Raw genomic sequence first — 26,063 nt, forward strand, 5'->3', positions numbered from 1 at the left:
AGGCTGATATGTTGTGTGAGGAGTGAACTAGTTACATTTGCCATCTGGTACCCCTACAGCTGGCAACCTAATGAACATGCACCTGCTCAAAACAAAGCAGGGTCATTAATAATCTCTCACCTATCAGAAAAATATCTTTGTTAATTGCTGACAATGTAAATCAGTACTGTCAAATGAGTCATGAATTAGCAGTTGAAGACTTTTTGAATAGATTATTTGCTTTTGCTGTTTTTTTTGCACTGAGTCAGTAAACAATTTTTTCCACACTCTCCTCCTCTGAAGATATTAACCAAGCTACATTACTCTGGTACATAATACCCTCAAGCATTCCTATCCACAATATAACCTTGAGCTATAGCACCTTTCAGTACCTGACTTCCCCTCCTTAGGATGGCTCTCTGTCTTTAATTTCCCCCTGCAGCTGATCACCTAAGCTGATCTTCAGTATCTAATTCCCATCTTATTTCAGCAAGACCGTGTGGAGGCATATATCAGAGTGCAGCTTGAAATCAAGCTGTTATAGGAAAACATGCAACTGTGCAGAATCCTTGTGACAAAACTTTTATATTTATCATAACTTCTTTCTGCTCCTACCAGTGACACAGCACCTTGTTTTCATTGGCTAAATGGACATGTAGTCTGCAAATTTTACATAACCACTACCTCAAAATCCTACAGATAACATATTAAGAACAGTGTCAGAGTTGAATGTTACCATATTGTGTTTGAGGAATTGGCCAGTCTAGAAATGAGGACATTCCATAACTCAACTTTCTAGGTCTGGGCATCAAAAGGCTATAGAAAGGTACATGCTTTCAGAGGTACATTAGTGCAAGAATGACCCAATTAGTTAAATAAGTAATCGAATATCAAGAGGGAAATGTCATATTCCATTTAAATTAAGAACCACTGAAATGCTATTAAAAGCTATACTTAGTACATTAAGGTTTTGATTTGCATAGCAATATGATTTCAGATATTAATGCTATGCTTGAGACTTCTGGTTCTGGTGGCTGATGCACAGGCAACAGCTTAGTATGGATATGTCACTCTTATAACCCACATGTCGAGGAAAATATATTTATTCTGCCTTGATTTATCTATCTGGTAATCAGATGTTTGCATCTGAATTGGTACCAGTTAATGTTCTGAAGAAACTGGTGAGTTTGTACACTTTTGGGATCATGCACTTAGTAATAATTGGTATGAAAATTATATATTTGAATATCTTAATGAGCAATCTTGATCATAGAATCATACGGTTTAGATCACTCAGACCCTCAGGCCCATTAGTTCTACTCACCACTCTCTCTATATAATTACTGCTGAATCTGCTTCCAATAAATCTTTCAAACCTCTTCATTCTAATAACTTGTCACATTTAAAAATAAAAGACCTTATCTCCCAGTTATTTTACTAATAATTTTAAATCTGGACTATGGATTGAACAGCCTCCTGTGTCATAATGACTAACTCCACTGGTTCATAACCCTCCTCCCAGTTAAACTTAAACTTAAACTTATCCTTTAAAATTTATATTGAACACTTCAATAAAATGTACTGTTGACTGATTTCAGATCAAAGAAAGTTACAGCTTCTTGACATACCTGAAGTCCCTCGGTCCTGAAGCTTTTCTTGTGAAGCCATTCTGGAATCTTGACATTCTTCCTAAAGTGGTCTGGTTGGAATTTGGGGTTTTGGCCATGATCGTATTAGAGTAGGCTTGAGGGGCTCTAATTAATGTTAGCACTGTAGAAGAATAAATAAATACTTGGCTACTATTTGTTCCCCAGTCCATACGCATGTTCAAGCCACTTCTTAAAATAGCTAGGAATGAGGGCAGATTCACTTCTATGTTACAGATTAGGGATCCAGTTGTATTGTTAGTGAAAATCTGGTGTGAGTCCACAGGCTACAAAATTTACTGAAATAGTAGAATTTGAATTTTCCCTCTGGGTCCTATTACCACACCTCATAGTAGATAAGGTGGTGACTATGGCAGATGAGTTCACAGCTGACACTATTGCAGCTGTCTGCACTTAGTATCCAGTGCCCTCCTTTTTTTAAATGATGTGTGGGGATGCTAAGACAGGATTCTGGCTGCTTTTAAGCTGGCAGAAGTAAATCATGGTATTCCAACCAAGATTAAACACTACAAATCAAAGAATCAACACTAAATTGAGGGAGGAGTAATGCAATAGTGCACAGTACTCTGAGAAGTGTCCAGTATTTCCCCCACAATTAAGCCATAGCCATTATAAAGAGACAGGGCCTATATTCTGCAGAGTTTCAAAAATGCAAGTTGATCTCTTAAGGCATACAAAAGGAATACAGGGTAGACAGATTTTTTTCTTTTCCCCTCAGCTTCGTGTATCTAGAACCTAATGACACTTGTAATGCTGAGACTATGTAGGTGGTGCCATGGTTAGCACTGCTACCTCACAGTCCAAAGATGTGCAGGTTCATTGGGTTGGCTATGGGAAATGTGGGGTTGCATGGATATGATGAGTCTGGCTGGCATCCTCTTCAGGGGGCTAAATGACCTGTCTGCACATTTTAGATACTAAAAGACATCAAGGAACATAAGCATTGATCTAGCTGAATAGTGGAGAAGGCTCAAGGGGCTGAGTAGTTTACCCCCTTTTTCTATATTTCTGAGCAGAATAGACCTTACAGGTGCAGGATAAATAAGACACTTTCCTACATTGCTGACTCTGCTCAAATACCATCCTAATTTGGCCACTATGTCGATCTGCTGTCTCTTACCATACCATACTTAAGACAAGGCATTTTCTTGGAGTCGCCTTCCTCAGCTGCTGGCTATAATTCCAGACTTACATCCATGCCCATGTCACCTCCCGTCTCCCCCACCCCCACCCAGCACACTCATTTGACAGAGGAAGGTAATAGGCTATCAATATATATGGAACTTGGGTAAATTTCTGCTGGATATCTGGGCAAGAGAGCTGTGATGTTTCCTGGACACCTTGGTAGAATTATCAGCAGCAATACCCAGTGCATGTAATTGAAAAGCCATTGTTAAGACAGGATGCTCTAGGGGCCATCAGCTTTCTTCATAATGGAATATACAGCCTCCTTCGTTACTCCTCTTAATTGCTAATTCTTGGGAAATTCCTGAACTTTCAGGTTCTGTATATTAGACAGAAAAATAATTTCCCAACCAATGTTTTGTGGGTTAAGTATTTTCTCCAGAACTGTCCTCCTTCAGAAATCATTCTGCATTTGACAAATATTATCCTGTAACCATCTACTAGGGTCAGCTTCCTCAGTCAGATAACTTAACATACAAACTTATTAATTTACACACAAATAAATGTTGTGCAGGAAACTTCAGACCCACATTGCTAAAATGCTGTTTCTGGTTTGAACTAGTGTGACCTTCGTTAACAGCACACATAGCCAGGGGCATTTTAAACACAACTCCATTCATAAAAGTTTTGAAATGAAACATTTACTGGAGCATAACAATTCAATGTTAAACTATAGGCGCCAAAACAGTGAACCAAAGCTGAAGCTTACCAACTTCTTTAAAAAAAACTGTTCAAACACTAATTCAGATCATTCCTTTTTATCAGAAAGCTGGAGTTTCAAGTAGTTGGAAACTTTCTGCAAAGTAAATAGTGTGTTTACTGCCTCTACTTTGTTGGTGTAATACTCTAGAAAAGTTCAATGTGCTGTTCCAGTGACAACTATCATTGCACAAAACTGATCAGTAAGACATTCTCTCCCCGGATGAAAAGTTGATTAACATGTCTTTGAGAAACCTGCTGATAATCCACCCTGGGTAAGGATTTCTTTTTCCGTTTCTGTTTTCCTCCTGTCAGTGTCCTGAGCCTCAAGCTTGGTTGTTTGGTGTCTCCTCCTTCACTCTCTGCAGAGGGGTTTAAGGTATCTGAGGTTACCTCTGTAAGTCCACAAGTCAGATTTTTCCTGTCATCCTGTTCAGCATTAGTACCCTCAAACCTTTTGGGTAAATAGCCTGTTTGTTCTGTCGATGTGGCACCTGGCTCCTCATCTGCAGATCTTTCTTGTAGTTTCAGCCGATTAAAAAGCTGAATTAGAAACAAATTTAGTTAACACAATATAATCTATGTAGTGCCCAAAGATAATATAAATCAGACTGAATTCTCAGCTAAATATAATGCAGGTTTAACATGTAAAACTCCATTAAACACTCTTGGGCAAGGTACAGCATAGTTTAGATCAGTGGTCCCTCTATGCTGTTTTATAAAATAATTCAGTATGAGGTAAGCACATGTTAAACATAAAAAGTATCAGCACACACCTTACCGAATCGAGAAACATTGGCAACAGTTAAAACTTCTATTTCACTGCTTTTCTCACTAAACTATACATGACAATAAAAATCATCAACTGAGCTGCAATAGTGACGTTTTTCACTCTCTCCCGATGCTGTCTGAGCTACTGAGTATTTTCAGTGTATTGAATCAGCACTACTATCATCCTTCATATTTAAAGGAAGGTTAAATAAATATTATCCTTGGAAAGAGAGGGAAGGAGATCATGCAGGGTTCCCACTGCTGAATGTAGAGTCATACTGCATGGAAACAGACCAACCGGTCCATGCTGACCATAATCCCAAACTAAACTCGTCCCATATCCCTCCAAGCCTTTCCTATTCATGTACTTATCCAAATGTCTTTTAAACGTTGTAACTGTAGGACAGTAGTCAGGCTGAAGCCACTATGTAATGTGGCACAGGAGGCAGCAGCTTTGGGTAGGAGAAGGGAGAAAGTTGAGCAAAATGATTGCAAAGTATTTGTCTTAAAAAAAAATCATGTCAAGCTCTCGACTTACTCTGCCAACGGTTAATACTGGTTCACTGTAAAAGGCTTTCCCAAGGATAGGTTTCCTGAAGGTCTCATCCACATCCACGAGTGCCTGAATAATGGTGGCAGACAAGACAAATTAACAATGCTTGAGTGCTGCATCTCATATTTGCTGAAATCCTAGAAGCTGTGAAATTACTCATTCTTTCGTGATGGCATTAGGACAAGGAATATACAAACTGCAACCCTACTCAGGATGGCTCAGTGGACAGCACTGCTGCTGCCTCACAGCACCAGGAACCCAGGTTCAATTGCAGCCTTGGGCAGCTCTAGAGTTTGCATGTTCTCCCCGTGTCTGCATCTGGATGCTCGGTTGGGTGGAATGACCATACTAATGTTGCCCATGCTGTCCAGGGATATGCAGATTAGGAGGTTTAGCCATGGTACATGCAGCTGGAAAAGCGCAGCAGGTCAGGCAGCATCCAAGGAGCCCGAAACGTCGATTCTCCTGCTCCTTGGATGCTGCCTGACCTGCTGCGCTTTTCCAGCAACACATTTTTCAGCTCTGATCTCCAGCATCTGCAGTCCTCACTTTCTTCATGGTACATGTAGGGTACAGGATGGGGGGCCGGCAGATGCTCTTTGGAGGGCTGGTGCAGACTGAATGGGCCCTTTCCACACTAGGGATGTTATGATTCTGACTACAACAGCTGATGAAGGTAAAACATAACTTAAAATGACATTCAAAAGGAAGGCCAGTTAGCCATCTATGTCATTACTCCCAAAGTTCCTCACAACATCTCAGAGTCCATTCCATGTTAAACAATTTTAGTGCAAAGCAGCACAACACCTGCAGTTCCTTTACTCATGAGTTTCTAAATTTATGCATTGATCAGGTAACCTCATTTCACTGAGGGAAAGCCCAGGTTGGTCCAGATTGAAGTGATATGCCTTGAAATTCTCCTCTAGGGCTTGTGTCTCACTGACTTTAAACAGGACAACACTCAAAGAGTGGTCTTAAATATTTGTGTATTCCTAATCACAATATTTAATATCTCCTGCTGGAAGGTGCAAGTACACAACATAAACTAGGCTCAGTTATGTAAGTTTTCAGTTAAAATAGCCTGACAACACCACCGCTGCAAAATGGCATCTTTAGATAGGGAGTAAACTGGGAAAGGAAATACAACAGCTTTGACTCATCTTTGTATGAGGTGCAGAGCAAAGAGGAAGCATTCATTACCATGTTCCAGAACTTGTCGAAGGTCACCAAAAATCCTGAACAGACGCCCCGCAGTCCTTTGAAAGTCCGAATGTGGACATTGACCTTTATCCTTTCCTGAACGCAACGATACAATTCACCCAGTGGGCTGCCTTCATGTACTGAGAACAAAATAAACCATTTCCAGTTATTAATACATTAAAGAGTGCACAACAGCCAGTTAAAAAAATTAAACAACTGCATTATTGCTTGTTGCCACTGGAGGTCATCAAAGCTGCACTGTACAGCAAGAATATCTCCCCGCAATCCCCACCCCTTGCAGAAATTAAATTCAATATCAGTTCTAACTAGATGGACCGTGCAAGTCTTGCCTTCCATCTAAAGTTACAGCCTGTTTGGAGGATTGGTGAGCACCTGAGAGTCCCTTAGGCAACAAGCCTATTTACAATTGTTTTTGATAACTAAGTGGCAAGTTGATAATACAATCATCAATAACTATAAAAATGGTGCCAGTTGTTATTTGAACGTAATGCAATCTGGGACCTTGCACTATTTGTGTGGAAATATTGCTCAGGATCTAAGTGTACATTATAAAAAAACACAACTGGTTACACTCAAGGGTTAAATGTCTGTAAATGAAAGGATTTGATAGATCTATTTTGCATCAGAAATAAAACTAATATGTGTAAGATTATTGAAATCTTCAGATTTAAGGAAGATGAGAGGAAAGAACAAATATTTACAAGGAATATTCACAGTAGGTCCCAAGATAGTCCACAATTGATAATGCCCTTTTGGAAGGGCAGTGACTGCTTTGTTGGAATACTTGGCAGTCTAATTATGCACAAAATCCCACAAAATGTAATGAAATAAAACACCAGATCAACTGCTTTTAGCAATATGATAAAGGAATGTTTGTCAGGTGACAAATAGCAATCGTCTGTCTTTAGGAAAAAAAAGCACCCTGGCATTGTTTTACGTCCAAGCGATTCAGCAGGCAGGATCTCTAATAAAATAAAGGTCACCTCTTACTTAAATAAAAAATTACTGTCAAACTGTAGTGAATTATCAGCCTTGATTATGTACAATCTTCGACTCAGGGACAACTACGGTGGGACACAATGACAGAAGTGTACCATTACCTACAAATTTAATGGCCTTGGTTTTGAACTTCCAATTTACAAAGAGGTTCTTCAAAGAAAACTAGCAACTGGAATAAACAGTTAGAAAAACTATTAAAACAAGCATTCTCACTCTCTCTCACTCTCTCTCTCGCCCTGCTACATGCATACCTCTGGTTGAGCAATAACGAAGCAGCCCTGAAAGCGGTCATGGAGGTGTCCATGGCCCACACCATACTGCACTCCTGGCTGGAGGAGGCGAGCTGCTCCTACAGGGAAACAAAGAGCAAAAGTCAGGGCTCGAGATGAACACACAGTCACTGAAACTTTCACAACACAAACACCCACTAACTCTCAACACACACTGTTTCAGACTCTAGCGAACAGGGACAAAGCACCTTCAGTCTAAGTTAATTCTCAGTTAATTGCATTTTTACCTCAGTAAACCCTTCTCTAAAGGTTACGAGTTACAAGTTCTCCCAGTCTGCTATTCTTCATCCCCAGTATCTTACCTGAGTTTTATTACTGATGTGCAGAGACATCGAGCGCCAAGTTTGGGGACTGAGTCTAATGCAGTCCTCACCCAATTTCCATGTAAACAATTTGTCTCTCCGCAAGCTAATGCATAGCAGTTGAAAATATAAGTACTGAGACTATCATCAGGTTCAGGCTACAGTCAGTATCTTTGAGAGTAATCAGTAACAATCACCCGCTAAGTGGCACCATATGGAGGGCAGAGACCCACAAAACACTAAGGAAAATGTTTTTGTGCACTTCCAGTGAAAGGTGTGTAAAGGGACAATGGACCCAAGTGAATTTGTAAGGCTCAGAATGTAGTTTACTCATTAAGCAAGCTAATAAGATTGTATCTGAGCTTTATTCTGCCTCTGGAAATAGCAGTGTCACATCAATGACCGTGGAGAAGGGACACCAGCGCAGTATTATAGTATCATTGATCATTGAATCCCTACAGTGCAGAAACAGGCCATTCGGCCCAACAAGTCCACACTGACTCTCCAAAGAGCATTCCAACCAGACTCACCCCTCTACCCTATCCCTGTAACCCTGCATTTCCCATGGCTAATCCACTGAACCTACACAACCCTAGTGAGAGTCATCACAGTGCCCACTACATAGCCTTTATGCAAGGCTGATAATTCCTACAGCTGTCCAGGCAACAATCTGTTCAATAAACCTTGTGAATTCAACATTATTTTATGGAATTTAATTCTACAGATATTCAATTGTTAGCGCAGAGCTTGAATGGTGTTAAAAGAACTAGACATTTTTCTCAGCCTTTCATTTCAGGCTAATCCATAGGAATACCATCTATTACAAACACAATCATGGATGTGCCATTCCTCAAATAACCAATCAGCATTTGATGGCAATGCCTCCACCAATAATCACGATCCGCCTGTCAACCAATCAGCACCCTCTGCTCAGGCTGCACATACAGAGGAACCTCGATTATCTGAAGGACACGGGTGGCCAGTACTTCGCTCGGTTAATCCAATTCCGGATAATCGAATGTTGGATAACATAGTTTAGCCAAGCATCGAGACCTTGCAATCTTGCCGGATAATCGAGGTTCCGCTGCATGTTAGCTTTTCTCACAAATTGTTCTGACAAGTATAAGATGAAAGCTTCAGCAAAATGTTATCTTTTTTCCAGCAATATACAAACATTACGATCCCAACTGGAAGCAACACTGGACAAGACAAATTCCAGAGTAAAATCTGGCTTATTAGAATACAAAGTATATTGTTTCCAATTTGGTTAGCATGGCGGTCAGTCATAGCCTTGTGTGCACATAGTCAGTCACTGTACTTTTAACAGTACTTTCTTGATATAAAAAAGGGAAAAAAAGTAAAACTATAAAACAATTTGAAAGACCTTACTATAAACAGCAAATGGAATGAGCCATTTTCCCTGTAATATCCTTTATACACAGCCAAAGTGAAGTATCAGTCCTTTCATCACTTTAATATTTCTTATTGAACTGACAAGATTGCAAGGGTTGTGTCTTGTTGGCTTCCTGCACATCCACCAGATGTGATTCTTTCCATTTCTAGCTCTTCCTGAGACAGACAGACAGGCTACTAATCTGACTGACTACATTGAGATTGCAAAGACATCTTAAAATTTCATTCCACAGACTAAAATGTTACCCTTGTACTCGAATGGTTCTTCTGAACTCACCCTGCTTTCAGTCCCTGGCCAACTGTCTTTTGTATAGGTCATAAAGGTTCCACTTCGCAAACAACCCAGCAATTATTTCCACCGGCAACTTGCAACATCTAGAGTATGTCACAAGCTTTTTTTTCATGTCTTTATTCACTGAACCAAATTACTTTCTGACCCTTAGAAAAACTCAGAACTTAAAAATACTGAAAACCAAAACTTAATTTACCTCATTCTTCTCCAGAATCCGAGATCCCAAAAGTTATAAGACTTTATTACAAACTTTCATCACACAGCCCCTCCGCCAAAACAAAACAAAAGCATTTTTATTTTCAATGAAAATTTCCTTTGATTGCTAAGTGTATTTCATGTTGTTATTAAGCACAAGGATGTTTATAACAATCATATACTATACAAGTTCATTTCATTCATGACATTAATTGTTTTTCATATTTGTTCTTGACAAAGCTTCAGCTATGATACTGTAATTTCTATGATAGGAATTATTTTCAAATTCTATATTTGTAGCATTAACCTAAAATGAAAGTCTCAGATTTTAATGTGGAAATGGTCGAGGAAGGTTAATGGACTAGACAGGTTGGGAGAGTGGTCCAGGAAATGGCTGATGGAATTTAACGTGAGCAAGTGCGAGGTCTTGCACTTTGGCAAAAAGAATAAAAGCATGGACTACTTTCTAAATGGTGAGAAAATTAATAAAGCCAAAGCACAAAGGGATCTGGGAGTGCTAGTCGAGGATTCTCTAAAGGTAAACATGCAGGTTGAGTCTGTGATTAAGAAAGCGAATGCAATGTTGTCTCTTATCTCAAGAGGGTTGGAATATAAAAGCAGAGATGTACTACTAAGACTTTATAAAGCTCTGGTTAGGCCCCATTTGGAGTACTGTGTCCAGTTTTGGTCCCTACACCTCAGGAAGGACATACTGGCACTGGAACGTGTCCAGCGGAGATTCACACGGATGATCCCTGGAATGACAGGTCTAGCATATGAGGAACGGCTGAGGATACTGGGATTGTATTCGTTGGAGTTTAGAAGATTAAGGGGAGACTTAATAGAGACGTACAAAATAATACATGGCTTGGAAAAGGTGGATGCTAGGAAATTGTTTCCGTTAGACGAGGAGACTAGGACCCGTGGACACAGCCTTCGAATTAGAGGGGATCATTTCAGAACAGAAATGCGGAGACATTTCTTCAGCCAGAGAGTGGTGGGCCTGTGGAATTCATTGCCACGGAGTGCAGTGGAAACCGGGACGCTAAATGTCTTCAAGGCCGAGATTGATAGATTCTTGTTGTCTAGAGGAATTAAGGGCTACGGGGAGAACGCTGGTAAGTGGAGTTGAAATGCCCATCAGCCATGATTGAATGGCGGAGTGGACTCGATGGGCCGAATGGCCTTACTTCCACTCCTATGTCTTATGGTCTTATGGACTGTGATCTCTATAAATACACTTCTGCAGAGTTGTTCAGTCTTATATTGTGATGCCAGCTGATGGTAATAGTGATCAAGTCAGATCTCAGAGTAAATGTAACTTGACAGACTGCATTTTGTTTTTCTTATTTAACACAGTGGCTCAGTGGTTAGCACTGCTGCCTCATAGCACCAGAGACCCAGGTTCAATTCCCGCATTGGGTGACTGTCTGTGTGGAGTTTGCACATTCTCCCTGTGTTTGCATGGGTTTCCTCCGGGTGCTCTGGTTTCCTCCCATAATCCAAAGATGTGCTGGCCAGGTGAATTGACCATGGTAAATTGCCCGTACTGTTGGGGGCGTTAGTCACGCGTAAATATAGGGTAGGGAAATGGGTCAGTGTGAACTTGTTGGGCCAAAGGGCCTGATTCCATACTGGAGGGAATATAATCTAATCGATACATGGCTGTACTTTACTGAAACATAAGCGCACAAGTCTATGTAATTCAATTTATCAATAAATTGAAGTTTATTGCACAAAAAAGTTAAATAAACCAAACCAGGCTAAATCTGAGAGTTGGAAGTAGTTTAAAAACATGCAGCAAAAAAAATCCCATCCACTGCCCAAAGCCATCACTCTGCAGTTAATCAAACTCCAGAGAAACTCCTGCCCACAATTGCTTCTTGACAGGTTTGATCCTTTGAGCTGCAAAGCCTTTTCCTTGAATACTCACACAACTAAAATCTTAAGACTTTCTCAATTTTGAATAACAAATGCAAAGTTCTAAACAAACATTCCAGAAGTTTAATAAACTAAATTCTTTCCCCAAGGTAACTTATTCCCTTAACTGTCCTGAATAATCCCCTTTCTAGCAGAAATCAAACCTGTGTCTGACTTGAACAGAACTTCTTCCTTGAATTGAACTTAAAAGCTGTTGACATTTTTATGTGCTTTAAAATTTGATCAGTGACTCTACAACTGCTAATACTTTCATTTTTTTTCTCTCCTGTCATAAATGCCAACTTAAACAAACTTCCATTAACTCTCCCGGAGGTTCTGAAGTCACCTGCTCTCTTGCACACATTGGTTTCAAATTATGTTAGCAGAAGAACTAACCTAATTAATTTTAACCGCTTCACTAATGTAGGCCAAACACTCATATACCACAAGATTAAAATCCAAACTCCTAAACACAATTTTTACATATTCTACTGTCCATCGCAAGGGGATGTATTAACCATAAAATAATAATCTTTGAGTCAAAACAGCAGTTAGCCAAACTGAGATCACATTTATCATCAACCGTTATAATACTGCTTAGTTATTGCAGCTGTAGGTAACCTGTTGTGATGGTGTCAAAACTAGATAGATTATATCAGTTATGTATTGATTATCACAATGTCAACATGGCAATAAAGACATTTTTAAGTAATTTCATGATTGGAGAATTATATTGAGAGGATTGGGCAAGCACAGTTTGTAACAAAAATGGACTCATTAAAAATATATTGGCAAGTTCCATTGACTGACGCATCTAAAACAATTTCAGCTTTTGTAACACTGGATAGACTTTATCATTGCAAAGTTGTTTTTCAATTCTTAACCAACAAGATCATTGAACGTTAATGTAATAATATTGAATATATCTTCGATTCGGATGCATTCAGCTAAACCTGTGAAGAACCTTTGAATCAATTTATGGGCAGTTGCAGCGGTCCAATTTGGTCATAACTCTGATTTAAAGTGAATTTGACAAGGCACGATTCATTTGGCCACACTATTAATAAGGACAAGTAGCACCGAGGGGTAACTCGAATCACAATGCCCTACATTAACAGCATGATTAGCCAAATACGTATCTACTGACCTAGTTATGCAACTAGGTGTATAAGTCTGTAACAGCTTTTGTAAGTCACCAATAGTTTCTCCAAGATTTTTTAAGGATCTAAAACTGCACTTCCTAGAGCTATTATGATGGTTCCTAATTCAAATTCACAAAAATAATATAAACTTTCACATCATACAAATACATCAGAGTCCTCCTGCTCTCCCTAGGATTTAAGGCTGCTGTCGGCATGCACTTAGCTTTCATTCTGTAATATCAGCTACATTCATGATTATTAATAACCACTTGTATTTATACAGTGCCATTAACATGATTAAATTGAAAAATGTTTCATAGAGGCATTATACAACAAATTGTGGCAGTTGAAACACACAAGTAGATTCAGAACAGATAGCCCAAAAGCTTGCTTGGTTTTCAGGCATGTCATAAAGGAGGAAAATACAGAAGAAAGGAAAAGTGGTTAGGAAAACTATTCCAGGGTTTGGGGTCTAGGTTACTGAAGACATAGCCACCAATGTCAAAGCAATTACAACTAAGAAGCCAGAACTGCAGGAGTACAGATATCTCAGAGTTGTGGGGCTGGGGAAAATTAAATCAATTTGTTTTACTCATTCGTGAGATGTGAGTGTCATTGGCTGGCCAGCATTTATTGCCTATAGCTACCGACCCTTATGTAGGTGCTGGTGAGCTACCTTCTTGAAATGCTGCAGTCCCTATGCTGTAGGTAGACCCACAATGTCCTTAGGGTGGATTTTGAAGGAACACTGATATGTCTCCATGTGAGGATAATGAGTGGTTTGGAGGGGAACTTGCATTTGGTTGTGTTTCCTTCTAAATGGAAGAGGTCACGGGTTTGGAAGGTGCTGTTTAAGGATCTCTGGTGAATTTCTGCAGTGCATCTTGTAGCTAGTACACACTGCTGTTACTGAGCGCCAGTGGTAGAGGGAGTGGATGTTTGCAGATGTGGTGTTAATCAAATGGGCTGTTTTGATCTGGATGTGTCAAGCTTCTTGAGAGTTGTTGGAGCTGCACTCATCCAGGCAAATGGGGAGTATTCCATCACACTTCTGATTTTTGCCTTGTAAATGGTGGACAGGCTTTAGGGAGTCAACAGATGAGTCACTTGCTATACGTTTCCTAGCCTCTGACCTGCTCTTGTAACCGCAGTATTGAGGAGTCACGAATGGTGCCGAACATGGTGAAATCATTAGCGAACATCCTCACTTCTGACCTAATGATGAACAGAAGGTCATTGATAAAGCAGTTGAAGATGACTAGGCCTAGAATACTATCCTGAGGAATTCCTGCAGAGATGTCCTGGAGCTGAGATAGCTGACCTCAAACAATCACAACCATCTTCCTATGTGTCAGATATAACTCCAGCTAGCAGAGAGTTTGCCTCCGATACCCATTCAAACGCAGATTGATATCAAGGGCTGTCATGCCCCCATCACCTCTGGAACTCAGCTGTTTTGTCCATGTTTGAACCAAGGCTGTAATGAGGTCAGGAGCTGCGTGACCCTGGCAGAGCCCAAACTAGGCATCATTGAGCAGGTTATCACTGAGCAGGGGCTGCTTGATAGGACTGCTGATGACAGCTCCCATCATTTTACTGATGATAGAGAGTATACTGATGGCATGGTAACTGACCAGGTTGGATTTGACTTGCTTTTTGTTAAAAAGACATACCTTGACAATTTTCCACATTGTCGGGTAGATGCCAGTGATGTAACTGTACTGGAACAGCTTGGCTACGGGAGCAGCAAGTCTTCAGTACTACGCTAGAATGTTGTCAGGACTCATTGCCTTTGAAATATCCAGTGCCTCCAACCATTTCTTGATATCATTTGAGGTGAATCGAATTGGCTGAAGACTGGTATCTGTGATGCTGGGGACCACTGGAAGGTGGCTGGGATGGATCATCTCCATTTGGCACTTCTGGCTAAAGACTGCGGAGAATGCTTCAGACTTATCTTTTGCACTGATGTGTTGGGCTCTTCCATCACCGAGAACTGGGGCCATTTGTGGAGTCTCCTCCCCCAAGAAGTTGTTTAATTCTACCACCATTCACGATCAGATGCAGCAGGTCTGCAGAGCTGAGATCAATTAGCTCAATCACTTGTTGCTTTAGAGGGGTGAGACCGTAAGAGATCTAAAACAAAATTTAAGTTGTGGTATTGCTGCACTAGGAACCAATGCAGGTGAGTGAGTTCAGAACAAATAGATGCACAGGATTTGCAGCTCGTTAGGATTTGGTACCTGAGCTTTGGATAATCTCAAATTTACAGAGTACAAAATATGGGACACCAGCCAGAAGTACAATAGAATGGTTAAGTCTGAGGGTTTCAGCAACAGGCAGTTGGAAACAGGCAATGTTATGGAGGTGGAAACAGGTATTCTTATTTACAGTGTAGGTACCCGCTCAGGCACGTTAATTAAATTGCAGTCTGGTTTAGGCTCAGCTAGTTGCTGAAGAGAATAGTCAAATCAGTGGCAAGAATCAAAACCAATGAGTATTAGAGATTCATTTATGACACAGGGGAAGCATCAGGTATTGAACTGCATCCTCCTGCTTCTGGGTTCCTAAGCCAACTGGCACATCATATCCACGCCAGCAATAAAGTATACGTTCAGTCTAATCCCATTTTCTAGATTTTAGTGCTGTCACCTTCAAGGTCCAAGTATTTTTTAAAACTGTGATGAAAGTTTCTACCTTTGCCTTATTTTCAGGCAGTGAATTCAGGCATCCCTCACTGCCTGATCCTCCATCCCGACCAATATCCCCAGAAACCAATCTGCTCCATGCCCTTTCCAATGTGATTGTATTCTCCCTGTAATGTGGTGACCAGAACACTATGCAGTATTCCAGCTGTGGCCCAAGTAGTTTTTTAATACAGTTCCAGGATTACTTCCCTGCTCTCATATTTTGTGTCTCTGCAAATAAAGCAAAGTATCCCCTATCTACCAATCACATCTCCCTTTCACACTCTCCTCCTATAGGACACTGCTTAAAACCTACTAACCTTGAGAGATTTGTGGACATGTACCCATTTGTGGACTGTTCCTCTCCACTTCTCAGACCACCTATACTAGTCCCTGCTTTTTGCGCTAAACCCATAGCCTTGAATGTTATGACAAATAGTTACACGGCCATCATTAGGCTCATAATTCTAGGTTTTAATATCTCTACTAAATCTTCCCTTGGCCTTTCTTCCTGAAAGAGAACAACTTCCAATTTCACTAATCTCTCCTAGCATTGGGGATACACAACTTCACAACACTTAATAATCAGAAACTCCTAATCAATCAAGGTGCACACAAGCTTCTGCTTTCAAGCCAACTATGTTTTTGAGCCAACTTCTGGTACAAGCCAAACTCGATATTTTCACTGGCCTTAAACATTTGCAATCAACCTAAACCCACCATATCTGATCAGGAAACCAAACTATGGAAAGAAATATGGATTGTTTATTTCAAGAATCTTAATCAAACTATACATACTAATTCCAGTGCTAAATGAAAATGCTCGTCATTTGCAAATGAATACTTTTAATCCTCTTAGTATCTCTATACAGGTACATAATGATAAAATATCAGAGTTTATGGTGGTGAGACAGAGCTTGGTATTGTTACGAGGAAGGTGAACACTAACAATGCTTTTTCAGTAGGCTGTAGAGAAGCAGCTGAGAAAAAGGAGGGATCCAAAGATAGATCCCTAGGAGTCAGAGGTAACTGCACATGAATGGAAATAAAATCCATCGATAGCAATTCTCTGGCTATGATTAGGCAGACAAGAACAGAACCAAGCCAGCGCAGTCACAGCCAACTGGCAGCTAATGAAGACACAATAGGGCATGGTGCAGCTAACTGCAGAAGGGTCCAGAAGGATGAAGATGGATCGGTCACCTTTATCATAATTAAAGAGGATGTAACCTTTTGATAGCAACTATTTTGGTACTTATCAAAGCTCCACTCTGAATGACAACTTTATTTTTATTTACTTGATAACATTAAGATTCACATCTAATTATAGGCTTAGATCTTTTTCCTCAGGCATAAGTACCACACTAATATAAAATAGTATATCACAGCCCAAGGCATCCTAGTCAATACATTGTTCTTGCAGATGTAAATCTTATGTCTAAATGCACTTCCCGTCAAGATTCTCTACTCTAAGCTCATATGTCTCTGTTTATGATGGAAACAGCTTGTAAACATGCCACAATGTGAAACATCCTGCCCTCGTGGAAGCACTGTGGTTTATAAAATCATGAGAGGCACAGAGAAGATGAACAGTCAAGGTCTTTTCCCCAGAGTAGAGGAGTCCAAAATGAGAGGGCATAGGTTAAAGGTGAGAGAGGAAAGATTTAAGAGAAAACTGAGGGGCAATCTTTTTTTTAACAAGGGGCAGCATGTAAATGGAATGAATTGCCGCAGGTAGTAGTAGAGGGGAGTACAATTACAACATTTAAAAGAAATTTGGATAAGTATATGATTAGATTAGATTACTTACAGTGTGGAAACAGGCCCTTCGGCCCAACAAGTCCACACCGACCCGCCGAAGCGTACACCACCCAGACCCATACTCCTATATTTACCCCTTCACCTAACACTATGGACAATTTAGCATGGTCAATTCACCTGACCTGCACATCTTTTGGATTGTGGGAGGAAAACGGAGCACCCGGAGGAAACCCACGCAGACACAGGGAGAATGTGCAAACCCCACACAGAGAGTCGCCTGAGGCGGGAATTGAACCCGGGTCTCTGGCGCTGTGAGGCAGCAGTGCTAACCACTGAGCCACCGTGCCGCCCAAATGAATAGGAAAGGGTTAGAAGGATATGGGCCAATTGCAGGCCCATCTCGATTACAGGCCCACCTCGGTTATCCAAGCGACATGGGAGGGGAGTATTTTTTTCAGATAATCGAATGTTCAGATAATCAAATGTTTGGATAACACAGTTTGCCCATCATCGTGACCTTGAGATCTTGTTTGAATAATCTGAAATTCGAACAACCAAGGTTTTACTGTAGTTCGGTTTAAGAAACCTGGTCAGTATGGATGAGATGGACTGATGGGTCTATTTCCATGCTGCATGTCTCTACTGTAAAAAGGCTCCAATTATAGCATGACATTGACAAAGTAGTGCCTAACCAGTACCATTCCACTGGCTGAACTGGTTCTCACCCTTAACAACTTCTCCTTCCAATCCTCCCACTTCCTCCAAACCAAAGGGGTAGCCATGGGCACCCGCATGGGCCCCAGCTATGCCTGTATCTTTGTCGGGTATGTGGAACAATCCATCTTCCACACCTACGCCGGCATCAACCCTACCTGTTCTTCTGCTACATCGGTGCTACCGCGTGCTCCCACGAGGAGGTTGAACAGTTCATCAACTTCACTAACACCTTTCACCCCGACCTCAAATTCACCTGTACCATCTCGGACACCTGCCTCCCCTTCCTGGACCTCTCCATCTCCATCTCCGGTGACCAACTCCCACAGCCACCTAGACTACACCTCCTCCCACCCTATCTCCTGTAAAAATGCCATCCCTTAAACCACAATTACTCCACCTCCACCACCTCTATTCCCAGGATGACCAATTCCACCGTAGAAAATCCCAGATGGCCTCCTCCTTCCAAGATCGCATTTTCCCTTCCCACATGATCGACGATGCCCTCCAGTGCATCTCCTCCGCTTGTCGCACCACTGCTCCTGAACCCCATCCCTCCCAATGCAACAAGGACAGAATCCCCAGACGTCACCTTCCACCTCACCAACCTCCGCATACATCACATATCCTCCGCCACTTCCACCGCCTAAAAGCAGATCCCATTACCAGATATATTTTTCCCTCCCCACCCCTATTAGTGTTCCGGAGAGACTATTCCCTCTGCGACTCCCTTATCAAATCCATGCTCCCCTCCAGCCCATAACCCACTCCCAACACCTTCCCCTGCCACCACAGGAAGAGCAAAACCTGTGCCCACACCACTCCCCTCACCTTCATTTAAGGCCTGAAAGGATCCTTCCAATGAGATGGAAATTTACCTGTACCATCACCAATGTCATCTACTGTATCCATTGCACATGATCTCCTCTACATATGGGAGCGACAGGACGCCTACTTGCAGATCATTTCACAGAATTTCTCTGGGACACCCACACCAACCAACCCCACCACTCCGTGGATGAATACTTCAATTCCCTCTCCCAATCCATCAAGGACATGCAGGTCCTGGGCCTCCTCCATCGCCAAACCATTACCACCCGAATCCTGGAGGAAGAATGCCTCATATTCTGCCTTGGGACCCTGCAACTACACGAGATCAATGTGGATTTCAACAGTTTCCTCATTTTCCCTCCCCCTCACATTACCTCAGTCCCAAGCTTCCAAATTGGCAACATCCTCCTGACCTGTCCATTACCTTTCCCATCTATCCACTCCACACTCCTCTCCAACCTATCACCTTCGCCCTCACCTCCATCTACCTGTTGTATTTTCAGCTACCTTCCCCCCAACCTCAACCCCCTTCCATTTATGTCCTAGCCCCAATCTCACAAACCTCATTCCTGATGAAGGGCTTATGCCCGAAACATCGATTCTTCTGCTCCTTGGATGCTGCCTGACCTGCTGTGTTTTTCCAGAACCACACTCTAATTTGACAAAGCTAGGCTGATTATACACATGGACATTTGAGTTTACAGTGGAAGTGTCAAATAAGGATAGAATTCTAGCTTTAAAACAGAAAGCAAATTATTTTATTTACCCTGACCTCCAACCTCATATCACTTCACAAGGGTCTTTTTGCAACATATAAGCAATTAATTGGGAGTCAGTCATCATTTTTATACACTTGAACTCAGCAAAATGTAATCTGATGAATAACTGGTTAGTCTGCCTTTTCACTGTTTTGATGTGGAGTTCATGAATGCGACACAAGAGTACATTCAATCTGAACCATCCAAAAAACAAAATGAGCCTTGGATTAATATTTCTTGCAAAACTGAGCATCCCACAATGTCATCAGCAGGGCACCAACTGAATCACTCTACTGAAGTAGACAGCAACACACTGCTGGAACAGACAACGTCAATACCACAATAAAGCTTATGGCCAAGAAACAGGTAACAGAGCAATGGAACCAGGCTCAAGAGGTGACAATAAGTCCGGGTTTTAAGAGCTTTTCAAGATGGAGAGGAAAAGCTGAGAGGTGAAACGGTAAAGGCTAGAACTCCAACATAAGACTAAAGTTATGAATACGCTGTCAATGAGTGATGCATGAAGAAATCAGGAGACACAAAAGATCAAAGTCAAGACGACAGAAGAATGCAGCAGACAATGATATTGGAGTTTGCAGAGATAGGGTGAGGCAAGAACATGAACTCTCTCTTGCTCAAAAAGGAGTTTATATAATCTATGATGCAATTGAGGATTTGTTCACAGGGAGTATATTTAATGGTTATAATTATTATATGGTTCTTCGTTTGCCAAGCACAATAATTAGGAGTTCATAGTACATTGGGATATAATTGAAATTCTATCGTAATCCAGTCCCTCACTCTGTCTGTGCAGCACTTAGAATTACATAAAATGTAGACCACAGAATCAGGCCACTTGTTCAAAATTGATTTATACCAGAGCTTTTGCCTGACATAAGCTCCCTCCCTGCTTATTTCACCTAACCCACACTTACCCAAAGGTGGCCTACTTACAGATTCCATTTGATTAAAGGCTGTTTCTCTCCTGTATTTGTTTCTAAGACCAAACCTTACACAGTACTCCAGATTGGGCCTGACCAATGCTCCATATGAGGTCAACAAAAGATAATTACTTTTGTATTCCATTCTTGTTTCAATAAGGGACTAGGATTCTATTTGCCTTCCTATCCCTTGCTGCACCTGAATACTAACCTTTTTTTTCTCATGACCAGGAATTCCAAATCCCCATCTACATCCAGACTCTGGGATCTCTCTCATTTTAAACAATATGCAGCTTTCTATCCTTCCTGTCAGAGTGGACATGATCAATTTTTCCCCCCACATTTTCCACTTGCCAAATTGTTATGTACTAACCTTTGTAAATCCCTTTACAGACTTTATATCCTCTTCACAACTTACCTTTTAAACCTATCTTTATGTCATCAGCAAATTTAGTAAGCATAAAGTCACCAATAATGACTTGTAAATAACGGAGGGCCCAACACTGATTCCTGTGGCATATCATTCACATCGAGCCAACCTAAAACTAGCAATCCATGCTCACTCTCTGTCCCTATTAGCCAAACAATCCTCAATCCATGCTAATAGGTTGTTTCTTACACCATGAGTGCTTTTTTTTCATAGTATCCTTTGATGTGGCACTTTGTCAGATACCTTCTGGAAACTGAAGTACGGTAAGACAAGTATGCTGAAAAACAACGTTATTGAAGCTTTTTATCTCGGTGGGCAAATGTATTCTGCTTGGTAGAAACAATGCCCAAAGTCTGGAGGTTACCAGGCAGACAAGCACTATGCTTGTTTAACTCAACAAAATAGGTGGTGACCATTATCTGACTCATTTCTTAGGGAAATGCCTTGACCAATCAGGGTTTAAGAGTAAACAAAGCCTGGCTGTTAACTTCAACCAGTATTGGGGAGACAGGATTTGAGTTACTTGCTGCAAAATTCCTAGTCCCTGAACTGTTTCTTGTAGCCACAGTATTTGTACAGCTAGTCAATTTCAGTTCAATTTCTTCACTGCTCTCCAGTGTGATCGCTGTTCCAGGGTCTATAAAACAGTCCAGAGATGATTTTTTTAAATCTGAAACACACAAAACAAAAACTTAGCAGGACTGGCAACACCTGTGGTGGGGAAAATAGTGTTTACGTTCCAAGTCCAGTGACCCTTCTTTAGAACCATTCTGAGGGAGGATCACTGGACTCAAAACGTTAATTACATTTTCTCTCCACAGATGCTATGAGACCTGCTGAACTTCTCCAGCAATTTCTATTTTTGTGTGTTTCATATTTCAACATTCACAGTTCTTTGTTTTATTATAGCTACTTTTTTTTTCCATTTACTATTTCCCATCTTTACCCAAACTAGTTCTACACCCTCCACTCCAGAACTAAAATAAACTCTCTTTGTCCAATGTAATGGTGCCATTCTTAATTACCAAAGCTTCACATCCTGAACTACACCTACCCCCAATGTTTTTTTTTCCGAGCTTCCTAATGTCATGCACCCTAGAATATTCAGGTCCTAATCTTCATCATTACAGATTATATAGTTACAAAATGACAATCAGATCAAATACATTTATTTCCATTTTAAACTTCAATTCATGCCTTGCTATGAACTGGAAACCTTTACCTGCATCACTCTGAACCCCTCCAATTTACAAGGATGTTGCCAAGGTTGGAGTTACAGGGAGAGGCTGAATAGGCTGGGGATGTTTTCCCTGGAGCATCAGAGGCTGAAAGGTGACTTTATAGAGGTTTATAAAAGCATGAGGGGCATGGATGGGGTAAATAGACAAGGGTGTTCCCTGGGGCAGGGGTGGTCCAGAACTGGAAGACATAAGTTTAGAGTAAGAGGGGAAAGATATAAAAGGGACCTAAGGGGCAACTTTTTCACGCAGAGTGTGGTGCGTGTACGGAATGAGCTGCCAGAGGAAGTGGAGGAGGCTGGTACAATTACAGCATTTAAAAGGCATCTGTATGGATATATGAATAGGAAGGGTTTAGACAGATATGGGCCAATTACTACAAATGGGACTAGATTAATTTAGGATATCTGGTTGGTATGGATGAGTTGGACGGAAAGGTCTGTTTCTGTGCTGTACACCTTGATAATTTTAATTAGTTTCTAAAAATACAACCTGGAGAAAGTAGGACTGCAGATGCTGGAGAGTCAGAGTCAAAGACTGTGACACTGGAAAAACACAGGTCAGTAGCAGGAGAGTCAACATTTCACAAATAAGCCCTTTATCCTGAGGAAGAGTTTATGCCCGAAATATTGACTCGCCTGCTCCTCGGATGCTGCCTGACCTGCTGTGCTTTTCCAGTGCCACACTTTCCAACTCTAAAAACACACCCAGCCTATTGAACTTTTCATAACAGATATAAAATGAATTCCAGTACCATCTGTATCAATCCAATTTTTGTCTCTACATGTTTCTTTTTACTACAAATGTCATGTGTAGTCAACATTCCACACAGGTTTAAGGTAACTTCATGGTCTGAGGAAGGGTCACTGGACCCGAAACATTGACTCTGATTTCTCTGCACAAATGCTGCCACACCTGCTAATCTTTTCCAGCAACTTCTGTCCGTGAGGTAACTTTGCTTCTCAGTCTTATCCTTGAAACGAGGCAATTTTGGATGATTAAATGGTTTTGTTAGCCTCTGCTCTTGCTCATAATGTTATGGAGGTGCCGGTGTTGGACTGGGGTGGACGAAGTTAAAAAAATCACACAACACCAGGTTACAGTCTAGCATTGTTGTTGTTGTGTTGCCAGAGTGTTACCAGACCATAGGGACTGCTCTGCCATGAGAGTCAGAAGCGACTGGTGGTGATTTAACCTGAGGGTCACCAGAGCTCAGGCGAGGGAAGAGGTTGAGGGTTTAGAGAGGAACCTCGATTATCCGAATTTTGGATTATCCGAACAAGATCGCAAGGTCCCAGTCTTGGCTAAACTTCTTATCCAGTATTTGATTATCCGAACATTCATTTACCTGAACACAATACTCCCCGCCCACGTCATTCGGATATTCGAGGTTCCTCTGTATGTGGAAGTGCAAGCTTTCGGAGCGGTGCCCCTTCCTCTGTACTTCCAAATAAACCTGCTGGACCATACACAGAGGGTGGTGTGTGTGTGTGGAATGAGCTGCCAGAGGAAGTAGTGGAGGCTGGTACAATTACAGCATTTAAAAGGCATCTGGATGAGGACAGGAATAGTAGGGTTTAGAGGGAGAAGGGTCAAGTGCCGGCAAAAAGAGACTAGATTAGGGTTAGGATATCTGGGCGGCACGGACGGGTTAGAGGGAAGGGTCTGTTTCCGTGCTATGAATCTATAACCTGGGTGTCTGATTTTTAACCTTGCTCTTAATTTGAGATCCCTTGCCGTTCCTTTGCCCGGTCTGGGCTCATTTCCCAAATTGATTCCCTGATCCCACCCTCGAGTGGGATCCTTATAAATCCAAATGTGTGCACACAGACACACACAGACACAGAGATGACCCAGGGGCCCCTCTCCATCCCCGGGCTCGGTTACTCACGGGACATCCGGGTCAGCACATTCTTCGGGGCCCGCTCCCTCCTGAGGGGCCTGGGCCTCTCCTCGCTGCCCTGCTCGGCCACCATCAGCTTCTTGAGGCGCTCGATCCTGTCGGGGTCCGGGGGAGGCCTGGCGGCGGTGCGGCGGCGCCCGCGGGCCTGGGCCTTGGCCGGGGCCTTGGCCGGGGCCGGATCCCCGGGCTCACGTTCCCGCGGCCGCCGCCTCAGGAAGCTCTGGTACTCGGCGATGTTGTTGAAGGTGCGCACGTTGGGGAAAGGCAGCGGCGGCGGCGGGCTGCTGTACAGCGCCAGGTACGGGTCGAAACGCGGCGAGCTGACATTCAGCCGCCCGTCCCCGTCTTCCTCCTGTTCGTCCGGGTCGGGCTCCGAGCTCCCGGCCCCGGCTCCGGCCTCCGCCATGTCCCAGCGCTTCCCCACCACCAGCTGCGGAGATAGGGCACTTTCACCAGCCGCCATCTTTGGCTCCGCTCGCGCTCGGCATTGTGGGACGGAAACGGATCGCTGGAGAATGGCAACATCATCGAGCCAGAGAGATGTGCAGCAGGGCAACGGAGCTTTCGGTCCAACTCGCCCTTGCCGACCGGACATCCCAGACTAATCTGGCCCCTTCTTGCCAGCACTTGGCCCACATCCCTCCAAGGAGAAAGTGAGGACTGCAGATGCTGGAGAATCAGAGCTGAAAATGTGTTGCTGGAAAAGCGCAGCAGGTTAGGCAGCATCCAAGGAGCAGTTTCGTCGATTCTCCTGCTCCTTGGATGCTGCCTGACCTGCTGCGCTTTTCCAGAAACACATTTTCAGCCCACATCCCTCCAAACCCTGCCTATTCGTGTACCCATCCTGATGCCTTTTAAATGTCGTAATTGTACCAGCCTCCACCGCTTCCTCTGGCAGCTCATTCCACGCACCACTATGTGTGAAAAAGTTACCCCTTAGGTCCCTTTGAACTCATTTCCCTCCCCCACCCTGAACCTACGTCCTCTAGTCCTAGACACGCCAACCCAAGGAAAAGACCTGTCTATTTACCCTATCCATACCCCTCATGATTTTGTAAACCTCTGGGAAAATAGCCCCAGCCTATTCAGTCTAGTGTCTATGAAGCATTTAGATGTTCTTTAGAGTCACACACTAGACTCAAAATGTTAACTCTCTTCCTCTCTCCACAGATGATGAGTTTCTCCAACACTTTCTATGTTTCTGCTTTCTGCACTTTCTGCTGATTTCCAGCATCTGCAGTGTTTTGCTTTTATTACCTGGACTCAAAATGTTAACTGTGTTCCCCTCTCCACAGATTCTGCCAGATCTGGTGAGTTTCTCCAGCACTTTTTGTTTTGATTTTTAAATTTCCAGAATCCACAATATATTGCTTTTTTTCCTGAGCATTGTGTGACCCTCTCCATCTCAACTCAGGATTTGTTTATCAGGCAGGAAGGCAATAGCCTTGTCGTATTATTACTGGAGTGTTAATCCAGATAATGGTCTGAGGACTCAGGTTCAAATCCTACATCAGCAAATTTGAATTTAATAAATATCTGGAATTAAGAATCTAATGATGACCATGAATTCATTATTGATTATTGGAAAAACCCATCTGTTTCACTAATGTCCTTTAGGGAAGCAAACCGCTATCCTTATCTGGGCTGGCCTACATGTGACTCCAGACTGAGAGCAATGTGATTGACTCTCAACTGCCCTCTGGGCCATGAGGGACAGTCAATAAATGCTGCCTAGCCAGTGACGTCATCCCATGAATGAATAAAAAAAAGACACCACCTTGAGGAAGTACCAAAGTGCCTACACTTTCCAAAACAATAACAAATGGGCTGTTACCATTGCCAGGAAGCGTAGCTGCCAATCTGTACAAAGAACCAGGCCAGTTACTTTGTTACTTTAGAACCATGTTGGAGGTTGGGGTAGTAAACGTTCATTGACCTCGTCTGATTTTTCAAATAGGGTCACATGACCCATTGACATTGACCCAAGAGAGTAGATGGCACCTCAGTTTTGGATCTGTTCAGAACATGGCATCCCGGGCTCAATCTAAGTTGATATTCTAGTGTAAGGTGCTCAAATCTTTGAAGTAGGTCTTAAATCTATCATCTCTTGCCACAAAATCAATAATGTACCAACAGAACCAATGCCACTACTTTGATTTTATTTTGAATTTA

At 42.1% G+C, this 26,063-nt stretch overlaps 1 protein-coding gene across 1 annotated transcript; it reads right to left on the reverse strand.

Moving 5' to 3' along the window:
• Positions 1 to 1,641: 1,641 nt before the first annotated feature.
• Positions 1,642 to 24,365, reverse strand: lsm11 (LSM11, U7 small nuclear RNA associated). The gene is made up of 4 exons (XM_072591123.1): positions 23,880 to 24,365; positions 6,055 to 6,194; positions 4,840 to 4,923; positions 1,642 to 4,073 (listed from the first exon to the last, which is right to left on the reverse strand). Exons 1-4 carry the CDS (start codon positions 24,352 to 24,354, stop codon positions 3,714 to 3,716), a joined length of 1,059 nt encoding a protein of 352 aa, XP_072447224.1. The 5' UTR covers positions 24,355 to 24,365; the 3' UTR covers positions 1,642 to 3,713.
• Positions 24,366 to 26,063: the final 1,698 nt, after the last annotated feature.

The sequence above is a fragment of the Chiloscyllium punctatum genome, chromosome 20, assembly GCF_047496795.1.
Source record: "Chiloscyllium punctatum isolate Juve2018m chromosome 20, sChiPun1.3, whole genome shotgun sequence".
Lineage (NCBI taxonomy): Eukaryota > Metazoa > Chordata > Chondrichthyes > Orectolobiformes > Hemiscylliidae > Chiloscyllium > Chiloscyllium punctatum.